The 16,736-nt window shown below is 39.7% G+C and overlaps 1 protein-coding gene across 1 annotated transcript in view; it reads right to left on the reverse strand.

Annotated features, from left to right (window-relative positions):
• Positions 1–16,736, reverse strand: part of LOC106957563 (thyrotropin-releasing hormone-degrading ectoenzyme) — a 162,778-nt gene that overhangs the window by 103,537 nt on the left and 42,505 nt on the right. Inside the window, exon 4 of the mRNA XM_015048950.1 lies at positions 14,594–14,720. Within this exon, the coding sequence (XP_014904436.1) occupies positions 14,594–14,720 (127 nt within the window). The remainder of the gene's footprint in view (positions 1–14,593; positions 14,721–16,736) is intronic.

Raw genomic sequence — 16,736 nt, forward strand, 5'->3', positions numbered from 1 at the left:
TGTGTTTATTAAGAAACAAAAATGCAGCTAAACAGTTTTGCACAAACTAAAAATTTGTTTAAATTTGCACAAATGATCAGAAAAAAACCAGCGACTTCAATTTCTAATCTGACACTTAAAGTATCGATTAAATGCAGAATATTTCTAGCTGATCTTTAATAAATCTAGTTTTGCAGAGAAACGTGGCTAAATGACGGTGAACCTGGTGAATTCAGCGTTTCGCCCTGCGCTCCTCGTTCGATCAGAGTCGCGGTTCTAATTTGTTTGTTTGTCCTCAGAGGAAGTGACTAATGAAGCGGCAGGCACCGGGTCGAGCTCAGAGTCTGGAAACATCAGCTGCTGAGGCTCTGAGGAGACGCATAATTGACCCCCATCATGATCATCATCAGAGTGTTGAGCTGCTTGCTAATCTGGTAACCTGGGGAAACGTCTTCGCCACGCCTTGCTGTTCGGATCCGTCAGCAGTCATTATGATTCTCCATGTGAAATGGGTTTGAAATGTTCACTTATTCACAGTCGGTGAAGAGGTTGGATCTGCATCCTGAGTGTTGTGGCTCTTCATGATTATGCTGTTCCCAGGTTCCAGTTGCATAATGGAACAGGAACACAAACCCACAATGATGGACAACATGTTTCTGCTTTTATCACAGAGAAAAAGCTTCTGAATAACAATCATTTTCCTTCGGTAAAACCGAGGCCACTTTTCCTTTGTACTGTGACCTCACACATTTCTACACGGCTGACGGAAACGTATTACACCAGCCAGCAAAGGGAAATATAGAAAACACCCACCATAAGCTACAAAATAACTATTTTAGATCTTAATTCTGATATTTGCATTTTGAGGTCCTCTATGTTAGCATTGGCAAGGACAGTAATGTTAGCATAGCATTATACACGGCGCTAGAACGTTAGCTTACACCAACAAATTGTCTGCATATTTTACAATCTAGGTTCCCAGTGCAAAAAGGTCCAACTGAAGCATTTTAATGCATTTTTTAAATAATTAAATAGCCTAAAGAATGAATTTGCTTTGGTATTTCCAGCATAAGCTGAAAAAAATTAACGCGAGTTAGCGTTAGCATGCTATCCATCTATCCATCCATTTTCTTACACCTTGTCCCTAATGGGGCCAGGAGGTGCTGGTGCCTCTCCAGAGAATGTTTCGGCCGAGAGGCGGGGTCACCTGGCCGGGTCGCCTGGTAGGGTCGCCTGGTCGGGTCGCCTGGTCGGGTCGCTTGGTCAGGTTGCCAGTCCATTACAGGCCAGTGTAAACCTTCTTCACTATACTTTAACTGTACCAGACGCTACTATTTGACACAGTAGGAAGTATTTTGCTTGGGGAACTTCAGTGATTAGCTAGCTACCATGTTAACATTAGAACTAGCACGGATGCTAATCTAATGGACACCAACTTTAACATGCTACATGCAACTACGTGCAATAAGCTAGGCGAGACGTAGCTTCTGTTCAACTGTTAATCCAAAATGTCATTGAACGCAGCACCGAACATAAAATAAAGATTAATAACTACGAAAAGATGAACTCTTCAATAAAAAGGAATAAAACAGAAAATGTGTTCCAAATTTAGACAATTTAGGAGGCCAGACAGCGAACCACAGAGGCACAGAGGCGACTTCCTATTGTTTCCATACATGAGGATTAGTTTTATCTGCTAATAAAGGAAATCCAGCGAGGGAGAAATGCAGAGATGGATGGGCGTTACCATGGCAACAGATGTTGGGTCATAAAGTCAGCGAGAGGCCGGTGAACACTCACTCAGTTCTATTCAATGTGTGTGTGTGTGTGTGTGTGTGTACTGTATTTATATGCGCAGGCAGAGAGGGGGGCACGCTGCAGAAAACGGCAGAGAGAGAAGTGTGTGATGACCTTGGTGTTGATGCCAGGGAGCATTTGAGTCAACAAACTGGCAACCAGCCACTTAACAAGGCAGCCAACGCACTGCACACACTGAAACACACCTGACTGCACGCCCACACACATACACACACGCACCGCCTACAGATCTGGATGTCTCCGACTGAACTGTGAACCTCCGGAGTTGTGATTCAGATGCCAGTTTAGCCACATGAACACCTCAACTCGCTCACCAACAACAAGCTCCGCCCACTTTCTGAAATCAATATGTCACACCGGTGGGTCGGGTCAGCGAATGATGTTCACAAAGCAGGAGGAGTAAAGATCAGCAGGTAAAAATAGTCCATTAAAATCCCATCCAACAGCAGTAGAGCAACGGCTCAGAGATTAAAGCAATGTTTAAAAGGTTTAATGGAAGTTAGCCGTTTTTATCCGTTTTCCTGCAATGTGGGATTTAAATCAGGAGCTTTTTGTATGAGCTTCCAGTCTCCGGAGTTCGGCTACTAGCCAGAAAGCTAATCTTAAGAGACCAATACTTTTGAAATCAAAAATGAAGGCATATAAAGAAGTTTACAGTCACTTGCTAGCACCAAGCGAGGCCGTGTTTCTCCTGTAGAGGAAACATGTCAGAGACATTCCTATGGTTGGTATCAGCTACGTTTTCATTTAAAATGATGCAAAAAAGTGAAAGTTTTGAGCGAATCGACGAGGCTACTCATGGGCTAACTTCATCACATGTTGATGCTACATAAACAGGAAGTAAAAGTTCCAGCCTAGCATGTGGACTTTGCTATTTTCTCAATTTTCAGGTCTATTTTAACGCACACCAGGATGTAAACGCTGAGTTTACACTCGCTTATTTGAATAAGACCTAAAACAACTCAAAGTAGGCAGAACTCTCATTATCGACGAATTATTGTCCAAAAAAGTAGTGAACATGTTTCGTATGGGACATACGTATTCTAACCTGTTCAAGGAAACATAATAAGTCAGAACTTTTCTGATCTGCTGGATCAAATCTAGCCCCGCTGCTGATCCTTCATGTTTTCTTGTGAACAATAGTGATTATAGGTGATAAAGAGTCAGTTTCTCTGTTAAAGCTTCTTAACACCTGATTCATTCTGAATGTTTCCACTGAAACCAGTGAAAACGCTCCGTTTGGTCTCTGATGGTTCACTGGTTACTCGGCCTCCCTGCTGATGAGGTGCTACTGAAATGGTTCAAGGCTTTGGTTTTTAAACCCCATGAAGCCTCATTACTGCAGAGAGAGAAGGATCCACCCAGACCACTGATCAATACTCCGATCGATTGGAGTTTCCTCAGGTGGACTGCTGCCTGTATTATTCACAGTGTATCTTCTGGAAATCCATCCGAACTGCTTAGCGTCTCATCCTTCTGCCTTGTTCTGGAACATCCATCCCCTTCATTTGTTTAGCCGCTTGTGTTTGGTTCCGACAGCGGGCCGAACCCGATCAGCGCCGTGTGAGGCTGTTACATAACGAGCAACTGACTCTGAGATTGCTGCTTCGCCTTTAAAAGCAGTAATTAGATCCATTTAATCACTGGATGTCCTGATGAGTCCGACTCGGTTTCGCTCTTCACTGCAGGAAAAAGCAGCAGAAACGTCCATCCAGGATCTTCACAGAGCTCAGATCTTACATAAACGATGGTCAGGAAGTTTTCATCACTCTCTGGTTTAAACGTTACTTAAATCAGCAGGTAAGCTGCTGTCTAACTGGGATAGTTTTAGATTTTCAATGTCCAAAAGACAAAAAGTGCGTCTTCACCAAACTATGAGTTGAAGCATAAATGATAGTAATAATAACAATGGGTATAATACGGTTTGGACCAGAACATAAACATCCATCAGTGACATTTCTGTGGCTCTCTTTCTGGACTGCAGTCACAATACAACTTTTATTTATTAAAAATATGTTTTTTTTATTGGTTTTATCTAATATTTCAACCAAAATAAACACTTTAAATGCATCAAACTAGCTGCGATTCCATTACAAATGTAAATGTGACAAAACTTTGTCAATATTCCACCAGTGTTGAATGTCTCTTAAAGAGAAATAAAGTTAAAGTCACACGTGAATAAGTTTGTTCATGCGATAAGACATTAAAAAACATGCCGAGTCATCATCCTCCAACTACTTCCTGTAGTCTTCTTTGTCGTTTCCAGCAGCAGTAACATCCTGTTGTTGATGATTCTTCTAATGTTTAAACAAATTTAGTTTTGTAATTCCAATTTGCACAATTTCAAGGTTAATGGAAATGTAGTTTGTAATTAGTTTCACTTTTCAGACCTGAAATAAAGGTTTTCATTATGTTCTATCTGAAGTCATATTTGGTTTGTTACAAAGCAGTTTGTCTTTTCATTTCTTCTGCTTTCTGTGGCTTTAAAACTGGTTTATTCAGAGAGAAATAAAAGCTTCTCTTTAAATTCACACTTTCTTTGCCATTAAAGAAAATTTCCAGGAGTAAAATGATCATTTCATTAACTGATTAAAAGATAACGGAGCAGAAATATCTCATTATGGAGCCGGTAATTAATTTCCTGTCAGATCAGGCAGATTTCAGAACATCCTCTGTGCTACTCTTTGTTCAGCCGCACAAAACAGGAGAGAATAAAGATGTTATCGACGTTTCTTTCCCTCCAAAGTCTTTAAACAATCTCTCTCCACGACCTCGACACCGAGAGGTAATTTAGCGTCTGCCGCGCGGTTGGGAGGACAGGATGGATGAGCACCGGGTCTGCTCGGGACGGCGTGTGGAAGCGGTTTGGGAAGCAGCCAGGAGCCGGGGATTTATCTCCAGCAGTGACCGGGCCAATCCGGACCTCTGAGGAAGAGTTTAACGGGATTATTCCCACCGTGAGATTCCGAGTCTCAGATCCCGCGCAGATACGGAGGTGAATCGATTTCACGGCGCCGAGGAGAAAACGTCAAGTTGGGGTTAACAAGCTCACTGCTGCAGTTCAGGCGGAGCAGAGAGGGTGGAGGCGATGCTGAGGGGTGGATGGAGGCGATGCTGAGGGGTGGATGGAGGCGATGCTGAGGGGTGGATGGAGGCGATGCTGAGGGGAGTTTTATTATTTTATTGTTAGAGGAAAAATTCCACTGTACAATTCAGGGTTAGTTTTCAAACTTTTCCAGCACCAAACTTGAGTTAAGCTCTACATAAAACATGAGATATTAACTATAATAAATCATTTATTACTGTTAATATCTTGTAATAGTCCTTTAAGGAAGCTAAAATAACATTTTACATTCTGAAACGTTTGACACCAGAGAATCGTCCTCGAAGTGTTTTGCTCCGAGAACAAAACACTAATTTAATCAGATTATAGCTAAACTTACCTGATTGTTAATTTAAAGAATATTTTAGTTTTCCTGTGATATTACATTGTAGGTACAGTAAAATTTAATATTTTAGAGAAACTAAATATTTTATGCTTTGACCCTGACTGGTCTGAGAATAAAACACTACCCAAAACAAATCCCTTGATTTCAATAACTTTGTTTAAAGAAGATACTTTATACAAAAATCACTTTTTGCACATTTTTTATATTTTCATTTGGGTCTTAAATGCTTCTCAGATCTGACTGAAAAATAACTACTTTTCCTAATCTCACCACTTAAATGAAGGATTAGTTTAGTTTTAATTATTTTTATGATAATTATGTTGTAGTTTCCTTGTTTTATAAGTAATATTAGCAAAATCTGTGTAGTGAGTCATTTTAACCTTGTTTTTAGAAAGTCGGATGAAAAATTCTGGTGCATTTACAGAAATGTTTATTAATGAGCCAATCAAACAAATCTAAATTAAAAATGACAAAAGGCTTAAACTATCCAGCTGTTTTTGGCTTCATGCTTCTTGGTGTCTGGAAAAAAAGCCGTTTCAAAAACCTTTGGAATCAGCAGGCTTTGAACCGTTACCTAGCAACGCTAGCAGAGCTCCATCCATCACCTAGCAACCCCAGCTGAGCTCCAGCACATTTGATCAGCTACTCTGTTGTTGGCTGTGCAGGAGGCTCCACTTCTGCTTTTAAAAGGCGTTTGTATAATTGTGCATCTGTTTGCAGCCATTTTCACAAATGAGTTTAAACGTTAATCTGGTCGTTCAGTTAGATGCTGGAGTAGGAGATAATGATGGATGGTTTGAACTTCATCCTTTCATTTCCTCTGGGATTTGAGGTTATAGTATTATTTGGGCTTCTGGTTGTAAGAAACATACTTGTTGCCATGGTTACTCATCTTAATTGTTCGAAAGTATAAAAGCTTAGCAGCTGCACAGCATCAGAGTGTAACAGAACAGTTTGGGGTTTAATTTTGTTATTTTCGTTTAAAGTGGAATATTTCTCAGCTTTGGTCAGGAATCGTTTCCTACATTTCTCAGGAGATCCGACTGATAAATTCAACATGTTTTCTGGATCTCGGGTGGAATTTTAGGACAGTTTTTTAAAAGCATTTCGATGTTTAACTGCATAAAAACCTCAGGAGTTATTCCTGCCTCTGCTGCTCCGAGCAGCAGCAAACTTTTTCAAGTTTCTTTGTTCTGGGAAAGACAGCCGTCATTGTTTTATGGAATATTTATGGCCGGAGCGTCTCCGGATCACCTCGGATGGCGGCGGCAGCCGGCCGACAGCTGAGTGGCCTGCAGCTCCGTGAGCATCCGTTTTTCATGAGCCGGCGCTTCGCTTTGGTCCATCTGCTGCCGCTCTCGCCCCGGAGCCTCGGCTGGAGAGAGAGAGCAACGGCCAGGGCGGGAAAAAAAGATGCAAGGAAGAGATGAAAAGATGCAGGAGTCAGGGAGAGGGAGAGTGTCTGTTTGAGAGAGCGCTGCGCCGCGGGCGCTGCTGCCCGCGCGTCTCTGTGGAGCCCAGATGGAGCCAGAACTCCACAGAACACATTAAGTCCACTTGGAGGGTTCCCACACACACTAAGAGGAATTCACCTGAGCCTGCCGCCGCAAGATTTCCACTCAGCTGGACGAGCCCAACGAGTTCCTACGGAGGCCCGGAGAGGCCAGTTAGCGCTCCGAACGAAGCGAGAAGCAAGTCCCCGGTCAGGACCGAGACGGAACTGGACTCTGTCCAAGTTCTGGTTCAGAGGCGGAGAGAAAGTGGAGCAGCAGAACTCTGAGACCCAAAAGGATTTCTGCTACACTCAACAGACTTGGGTTCTGTGTTTGGACTTTTGGCTTCACATCTGATGCTAAAGGTTCTGTTCAGTCTGCTTCAATCCAACTCCAGTCCGTTTGCCCAGAAAGTCCGGTTTGTTCTGGGAGCTGTGGACGCTAATCAAACTCTGGTCCTCCAAACCTCCGTCTGGGTTCAGCTGAAGTGAACTCTGGTGCAGTTCGAACGAATATGTGAACGCCAAGCGGACTGGAGCAGGAAGTGGACTATAGTGCAGAGCATTCTCGGTAAATGGAACCAGAACAAAAGCACTAGCTTAGCTGTAAAGGGAGAAACGGCTCATGGTTTTTTTTACCAAAGACTAAAGAGAAATCCTCCACTCCATTCCTGTTTACGCTCTGTGAAGAAGGAAGTTGCTCTCAGTGTCTTCAGAGGTTTTTGTCGTTTCCTTCAGTGGTTTGTGGCCCAGCGCCCCCACAGGCCAGGAGGGGAACAGATTGGTTTGACTCAGAGCAGAGAAAGAGAACCACATTTGTCCAGAATAAGTAGTTCAAACTTTCAGTTAGCGTCGTTAATATTTCAAACGCTAACTGAGGCTTGTAGAATCAAACACCTCTACGCTACTATCGCCGTTCCACAGAGATCCACCCGTACAACACTCCTGTTTTCATGGATGTCCTCAAAAAAAATACCTTTAACTAAAGTTTCCTTCATCACCAATTATTAGAAGATGTCAATCGTTTTATTTCCATTCAACTGACGAGCAAATTTCGAGTGAATTTTTAAAATGTCGCAAAAAAGAACATCCAAACTGTGAGCGTTAAAATTCAGAGGTTTGGAGCGAATCAACAGGGCTATAGTGACGTTGATGCAACGTTACAGCCAAAAAGAACAAGATGTGGAGATTCATTCAGAGTCTTCACTTTGAAATTCACAAGTTGGGGCCTCTGGTAAGGCATGGACTCACCAGTGGATGGGAAAGTTTGCTACGTCAACTTATTTGTGAAATTTAGCAAACTTTTTCAGAAAAGTCAATAAAAAAACACCTCAAATGAGCATAAATACGTCTTTGCGAAATTGAGGACATTATTTCAGATTTCACCTTTTCTAATGTGATAAATTAGAACATTTTACTCAAAAGTCTCCATGATTACTTTATTCTGTCACATTCAGAGTTATTTTATCTCCTCTGTGCTTCCAATCATCTGCAGAAACGTTTCTGCTTAATTTAAGGTTTCCATCCTCACTTGATCAGTGATCCACCAGTCAGTCCTGATCTGACACCGTCAGATATTTAACAGTGATAATCAGGAAGTCTTATTGTGGAGGAGTGCAGGAGATGTTTGGGGAGGCGGCTCGCTCCGTGCTGAACGGCCGATCTGTCTTCAGCAGCCGCCGGTTCAGAGAACGCTCCGAACGCCACGAGCCGCCTGCAGGATTTACTGCAGTTAGACGCGTTTCGCTCAGCCGAGGTCGGTGGGTTTCACTGCTTCACGCTCAGCAGACAGAAAATAACGCAACTTACAAGATCCCAGTAAAACGTTCGACGGGCAGATCCATGATTTCATGTTTAAATTCTAACTCAGAACCTGAATGTTGCAGATGATCAAACGTTTTTCAATTAATTTGAAAAACTGTCAATTTTGTAACTAAGCGAGACGTTTTGATGTTGCTTTAAGTTACTTTAAAAAAGTAATAAATAGTTTTTATTGTTACTTTTATCACAAGAGAACAAAACTTTAAATCCATGTTGCTCTCTGATATTCAGAACAAGAACCAAACAGTTTTAGCAACTAAATGCCTGTTTTCTAATCCAGCGCAGATTACATTTGATTCATAACATAAATGTTATAAATTGAGCTTAAAGCAAGTAAAGTTTGAGCCGGACTTTGCTCCATTCCTGCTTTACTTGGTTCTAATCTGTGTGTGTTTGCAGAGCAGCTTCCCTGCTCTGCCCCTTTAAATTTGTAGCTCAGCTCATCATTTCTGCCTGCCGTTCTCAGGGGAGCTCGATGCCCTGCATGACAACAGATGGAGCCCTGAGGCTGTGGGACCGCACACAGACACAAAGAGGGGCGGGGGGAAGCTGGGCTAAAAACTGATGTCAACATCAGTACAACGGCACGGAGCAAAGCCAGGAATAAAAACAAGATGGACTGGATGAACACAATCCACAGCAGAAGACTGAACTCACCCAACGCTCGCACACTACTGGGTCAAACAACGTCTGAATGAATTTAGAGTCGAATTATTACGCTTAGGATAGATTTATGATCTATTCATTTAATTTTTTTTTTTTTTTTACACAAAACCAACATTAGATAATCAGATTTAGTCTGGTTCGGTCAGAATGAGCCTTTTTAAGGCCTCTGTCGCTCTAAATCCAATTAAGCTGCTGCTCGTCAACTCAGAATCACAATTCTACAGCCGTATATTCTAGAAAAGCAGAAGTGGAGGCTCCTGAGAAACTAACAAGAATGCAGCAAGTGGTTTCTGGATGGTAAGTCAATAACAAAACACTTGTCTTTTCCAGCAGCCATTGTACAGCGGTAAAACCAGCTGACCAAACGTGCTGGAGCTCAGCACGTTTGGGTTGCTAGCCAACAGTGCAATGCGATTTAATCAGAAGGTTTTTGAAACACCTCATTTTCCAAAACCAATAAACATTAAATGTTGGTGTTTGTTTTTAGAAGCAGTAGAAAACCAAATGGAATTACAAAAATGTGCAAAATGTGAATTTTGCACAAAAAGATCATCTTTGATACTTTTGTTTTCTTTAGGCTTTAGGAAGCTCTTAATAAAGGATCCAAAACAATCAAGATCAAGGCCTTTAAACACTTTGATAGTTACACAATAATTATAAAACAATTTCTCATTCAGAATCTAAACAAATAGGCAAAACACAGCTGTATCTTTAAGAACTGCGCTCCATTTCGTATTAAGTTCTGGTTTCCTTCCTGTGGTCCAACAGGAACAGATGGAGAAGTGGATCGTTCTGCTCTGAACGTTTTTGTTTCTGCTCTGAAATAAGCTAACAAGCTAACCTGCTAAGGTTTCATGACAGCGGTGGGAGATGCTTTAAAAGTTTAGAGGAAAAATTAAAGCTCATTTCATCTATCTGGCAAAATGATGCTAGTAATTATGCTAATGGTTCCAAAATATTTCTACAAGTTCATCTGTTCAACAGACAGCAACAGCTTGTGTTGTCAGCGTTACCGATTGTGTCAGTTCAGCAAAAAGCCGAGCTGCTGAATGCTTATGGACACTTGGTGACAATTTGGTAGAGCAGAAAATGCTAAGTTTGGTTTTATGGCAACCCTATGCTAACATGGAGAAATGCTAAAAAACATGTCAATGCAGCTGTAATGTTTGGGGTCTTTATACTAAAATTCATAATGCTAGAAGCTAGTGCTAATAGCACAAATGCTAATAGCTTTAACCCTAACAGCACTAACATTAAGTGTAGTTATGCTCCAATAGTTCCAATGCCTTTCATGCTAAAAGGTCCCTATGCTAATGCTAATAAGTTGATGAAGGGTTGGGTTAACATAATCAATGTAAAAAAATTATAGTTTAAAACATTTACAAAAATATTTACAATATTTTATAATCATCCAAAGGATAGAAATAAATTCTACCGCCACAAAATCTGGATCCATTTCAAAAAAATAACTTTTTACGTCAAACAAAACTGAAAAAGAGCAGCACTCAGATATTAAATCTGTTGCTTTGCTTCATTAATTTATATTTACTTTTACAGATAAAGAGATCAGTAAATGAACTGGATGAACATTTATCTGTGACATCACAGCCTGTAAGTTTATGTTTGATGTTTAGTTTAAGTTAAAGTCTGTTGAAAGTTTTTAATGCAGTTAAATACTATGAGCATCAATATCTAGTCAGTGGGTTAAAGGAAATCTTGTCGGCTTTCCTGCCCAGTTGCTGAAAAGGTTTTGACCTTTCTGTGACCTGATCTGCAGCACATCATCTCAGTTTGGTTCAACCTGTTAATGCAGCTAATATCAGAGCAAAGGTCAAGAGAGAAAAAATAAATGTCAGACCTATTCCAGGCTCGCACCAACAAACAGGAAGTCGGACTGAAAGAGAATTCCTAATGTGACGAATGAATGTGGACAGGGACAAAGTGTCTGACTTATCCAATATGGAGGCGCAGTGATCACGCTAGCTAGCTCGTCTGGGTGAGGAGATGAAACGAGGAAATGCTCCACTTTAACGTGGCTAATTGGCTCTGGCAGCACAGGAGCGTAAAACACAAACAGGAAAACAAAGCAAGGACAGGAAATTTAAAGAGATGGATTCTGACTGTTTGGATTTGATTTATTAACTCCGACAGGACAGAGGAGGATGTAAACATACGGCGCTTCTCACATGAGAAAACGCTGCGAGTTTAAAAACCCAGACAGCTGCTGAATACAGCTGATTAGTGTTCCCATGACAACCTAAAACCGACTTTCCCTTTTAAAGTTTTGTGTTCATTAATCGTCCTTTTAAAGTTTTGTGTTCATTAATCGTCCTTTTAAAGTTTTTCAGCAGCTTTTATGACTCAGATGTTACTCCCAGAAGAAAAGCTATTTGAATTCCTCTGAATGTGCTAAAATATCTTTCATATTTACAAATTCAGAAATATTTGATCAATCATACATATCTAAATATTATTCTTTAGATTTAAACCTGAAACATTGAATGTGAAACCATAAACATTTATTTTATCTACAAAGACAGGTTATTACACTCTCAGAATGCAACTGGAAAAAATTAAAATACATATTTTTATTTTAAACTACTTGTTTCCTAAAGCAAGCTTCTGATTGGCTCAGAGGTCCTTCTCTACGGGCCAGAGTTAGAATAGTTTTAGGGTTTTTATTATAGTTTAGTTTGAATTAGTTTCTAGAGTGTATTTGCTAGTTTTTATTAGTTAAATATTGTTTTTTGTTTTTTTTGTATTAGTTACAGTAGTAGTTTTAGTTTTTTTCATGTTTTGGTTAGTTTTTAGTTAACCAAAGCATCAAAGTATTGTGATGATGTAAACATTGATTGGGTGATGAAGACTCAACAGAAGATACTATTTTCCAAAAATATATTCAGTTATTGTGAAACGACCAAATGACTCTGGTGTTTTCTCAACTTTTGCTGTGACCATTTTGTGGATTAGCATAAATTTGCTGACTGGACATTTATTAAAGTGAAACCTTTAATCAGTTTAAGTAATATTTAACTTTTTCTCCTTGCAAATCTTTGCTTTTATCTTCTTTAGTTTACTTTTTACAAAATATTTTATGATAATTACTAATTAACATCTAAAAAAACAAATAAAATCTTGTTGCTCAAACGTTACTGATTTTTTTTTTAGCTGACTGTTGAATAATTATGTTTATGGATAAAGATTAACAAAGCTCTTCAGCTGTTAGTGTCTGATTTTATTTTTTACTGATATTTAATAAATGGGTAATAAAATGTGTGATCCATCATAGAAATAAAGCAAAGTGGTTGTTAATGCCTTGTTTCTTTAGATAATTATGAGCGGTTCCTCTGAAACAGAAAAAGTGCATCACTGTGAGCTTAAGAGACTTTGCCCTCATTGTAAATTTACTTCCCGTGTCGCCCCTTTTATATCTATTAAAATTAATGGCCTCTATTTTTTAACGTCGACTTCAGCTGAAGGTTTTTCTTTTTTCTTTTTTTAACAGAACTAACATTGAACTCGTTTTCTTCTGGAGTTTAAATGTTTAATGGAGCCGGAACCTCATGAGTCCAAATACAGAAAGTTAGAAATAAATCTGGTGGAAGCCCAAGGCCACAGAGAAAACAGGAAACGCTTCTGGTTTTTACTCAGTTTACTTCAGATTTAGCAAAAGCAGCCGGTGGCAGGGCCGGAGCCAAAAGGGGACCAGGCGGTGCCACCGGCCCACTAGTGGTCAATACCAACGAAATATTTCATCTAAAAACTGTTTTGCAATTTAAATTACATGAAAAAAGTTGATACGATACGATAAAATTAATAGTTTATATATATATATATATATATATATATATATATATATATATATATGTCAAAATAAAACTGAATATGGGCAGATTGTAAAGAGATTTAACTGTTTAACTCCGCTTCAAAATCAAATCCATAATGTATTGAATTGATAATATCATTAATTGATTGTTGAAATAACTGTCAACTAATTAGTAATCAATTAATCATTAACTGGAAAATACATAAAAAGCCAATTTGCTGAAAGGAAAACATATTCAGAGCAGTAATTAAATCAAAACTGTACAAAAAGTAAAAACTTGTTGAAATTAAGAAAAAAATATGTCTGGTTCAAATTCTGTAAGAAAAATCCATTAAGAACCCTTTGCATCCAATTATTAATCGATTAATCCATTAAACTGGTGTCAAGTCAAGCAGTAAAAAGTTAATTTTTCTTATTCAAAAAAATTGTTTTAATCATATTGAAAACACTGCAGTATAATTGTGCTAATTTCTTAATCCAATTAATCAGAATGGATAAAATAAACTATCACTAAAACATTGATCACTATAATAGTCAATGTTATATTCCAAGTATTTCTCTGTTTAAAAAAGACTGAAATAAGGCCCAACTTTAGTGCTGACTGAATAAAACTAATTTAAGCAGAGACCAGAGAACCAGGTTATGAAGGAACGCATGGAGCTGGTGTCCATCTGAATGGCAGTCACGCCTCCGGATGGAAATCAAAATGACCAAAACATGAACTACGCTCCCTTTAACCCCGCGCTCTGCAGAGAAAACAACGACGCATCGTCTTTCAGAGTCGCTCCAATGACAGCTGTTATTTCAACCCGACACTGAAAAACTTATCTGGTTCAAACAGGAAAGTTTACGGGGAGCAGAAAAACTGATTTTACAGAGATAATACATTAAATACAGTAAATTAGAAAAATAAACTCAGCAATTCAGTTCAAAAACTTAAATATTCAACATTAATGATGAAATTTAAAATGACACTCAGTTTTTAATTAGCAGAATTAGGAACTGATTTTTTTTTAAGTTAACAGAAAATCAAGGCATTTAAAACGTAGAAAAATTAAACTATAATATAACGAAAACTTAAATATGAAGAACAGTAGCAGCTCATAAAAATGTTTGAATTTAGCAGGTAAAAATAAAAATAGTTTTCTGTGATTATAACAAAAGATAACATACTAAAAGTTTAGTTTATATTTTTGGCTCATGTATCAAAAGGTTTGGATGTTGCTGTTGTAATTTAAGTTAGGAGGAGCCAGAAATCCTCTGGTAAACCTCTGAACCTGAAGAAAACCAAAACAGACTGTCTGATCTTTGACACAAAGGGCAAAAGGCCAGACAGGGATCTGGTCTGACCTTTGCCCGGATCCGGTTTGGGCCTGATCCCAAACCGGATCAGAGCTGACAGAACTCTAACAGAACCACCTTCTGTTTCAGAAATGAAGACAAACTGAACGGAAAACATGAACATCTCCTGAACACGTCACAAGAATCAGACACAAAGTTCACAGCTGAACAGAACCAGAACCAGGACATCCGCAGCCTTACCTAGCTTCGGCAGGGAGTACTGCACTTTGAAGTAGTCCTCATAAAATCCCAGCAGCCTCTTGGTGATGTGCAGAGCGTAGTCGCCTGCGCCGCTGGAGACGGCGTCCGGCCGGGCATACAGACGGATCTGAGGACGGACAGAGAGACGAGTGAGACGGATCCGAGGACAGACAGAGAGACCAGTGAGACGGATCAGAGGACGTACAGAGAGACGAGTGAGACGGATCCGAGGACGTACAGAGAGACGAGTGAGACGGATCCGAGGACGGACAGAGAGACGAGTGAGACGGATCCGAGGACAGACACGCGAGCAGAAATCAGAATTGGCGCCTCTTCATTTCCACGAGTCGTTGCCATCCGAGTCAAACAGGAAATGAAACTCGGCTCCGACAGTTTGAATAAAACTGGATTTACAGCAGCAGGAAAAAGTTTTAAAGGTTTAAACCCCAACAAACAGAACTAATTCGATCAATTACAGATACTGCCTGGTCACATGACGCTCCACTGATGACCCAGTTTATGAGAAGCTCCTGAGTGACATCGTCAGGTCTGTCATGATAATATTCAGCTGGACGATAAAATGCTATACGATTAATTGATTTGATTTTTGCAACAAGCTTTGACAACATCAGACGTTTTATTTCTGTTGGGATGCATCAATCCGATACCAATATCTGTATCGGCCCTGATATTGAACAAAATCTAGATCAGGTATCGGTGACAGAGGGCAGATCTATCCAGTCTGATTCTATGCTTTACTTATTTTACATGACATTTAGGATTACTAATTGAACTTTCTGACCCATTTGAAATAAGATTTGTTCGTTTATTTGTACAGGTAGTCAACATGTTTCAGTTTCATATTTATTTATATTGGAAGTATTATATTATATACTTCTGACTGAATGTTGAAATTCTAACTTTTCAACTTTGTGGTAACTGGGACTCCGCATACGTTCTCCAACCTCCCAAACTGCATTTTCTTTAAATAGTTCAGATCTGCTCTACAGACACCAAGGGAAAAGGTGAATTTTCAGCAAATAATCTGGAGGTAGGTTCCCTGATAAAATCTGGGAACCCCTGGTGGTTCGGTGTAGATCCCAGAACTGAGCTGATTGTTTTTCAGTAAATCAGTTCAACTGAAGGCCGTCAGTTTCAGAGTCTCGTCTGTATTCTGCTCACAGCGTCCGATGATTCCCTCTCTCACGCACCGAAGGCGTGTTCCAGCATGTTTATTAGCAGACGAGCCAGACGGCTTCCTGTCTGCTCCCCGCACGCACGGACAGAAACAGAAATTAAATTAAAGGGCCGGTCTAGACGCTCTGAATACGGCGGGATGAGATGGATCAAACCCCGACACAAAAAGGCCATTCCACTGGATTTATGCTGGGAGAAATCGATCCAGCACTTTTATGACCACTCTCCAAGTGTCTGTGTGTGGAGGCGCTTTCAAGGGTCAGAGAACATCATGTGACCAATGCAGAGTTTATGCAAACAGTAAAAATCTGCTTCACGGCTCAAATGCTAATTTAGCACAAACCATCTGCATGCAGGAGCAGAATGAGCTTTTATTCTGAGTGTTGTCTCTAGTAACGTTGCTTTAGACTTTACTTACGCATCAGGTGGGATAAATTATGATTTTACTGAAAACATACGTCTGCTGCATCTCTGGCTGAACTATTTTGTGAGAAATTTGCATTTCTCAGCTGAGACAAAACTACAAACCCCATCAGCTTCTTCTGCAGCCTGTGATGGATTCTGCTCCGGAAATGGATTCATAACATTTTTACAGAATTAAAATTATCCTCCACAAACTCCTTCATTTTGGTAAAATCACTGATTTGGTCTGAATTTAGTGTTTTTGTGCAATCAGGGGACAGAGGAGAAGCTTCTAATGTATTTTTGCAACATGCATTGACAGGTTTTAGTGGGATAAACGCTCCATCTTGACTGGAATGAGGTCTGAAGTGGTTTGAGGCAAATTCTCGACAATAGTCCACAAGCAGATGATGTTTCAATGCAGTTGCACTGGATTTTATTTCAGAGCATGGGATTAAAATGAAATGCATTTTAAGTTTCAAAGATGGTTTTCTGTTTAAATCTAGCAATCCTGTTTTTTAAAACAATGAAATATCTTCTTCCA

Source organism: Poecilia latipinna, unplaced genomic scaffold (genome assembly GCF_001443285.1).
Source record: "Poecilia latipinna isolate Pla-1442-1.1 unplaced genomic scaffold, P_latipinna-1.0 Scaffold915, whole genome shotgun sequence".
NCBI lineage: Eukaryota > Metazoa > Chordata > Actinopteri > Cyprinodontiformes > Poeciliidae > Poecilia > Poecilia latipinna.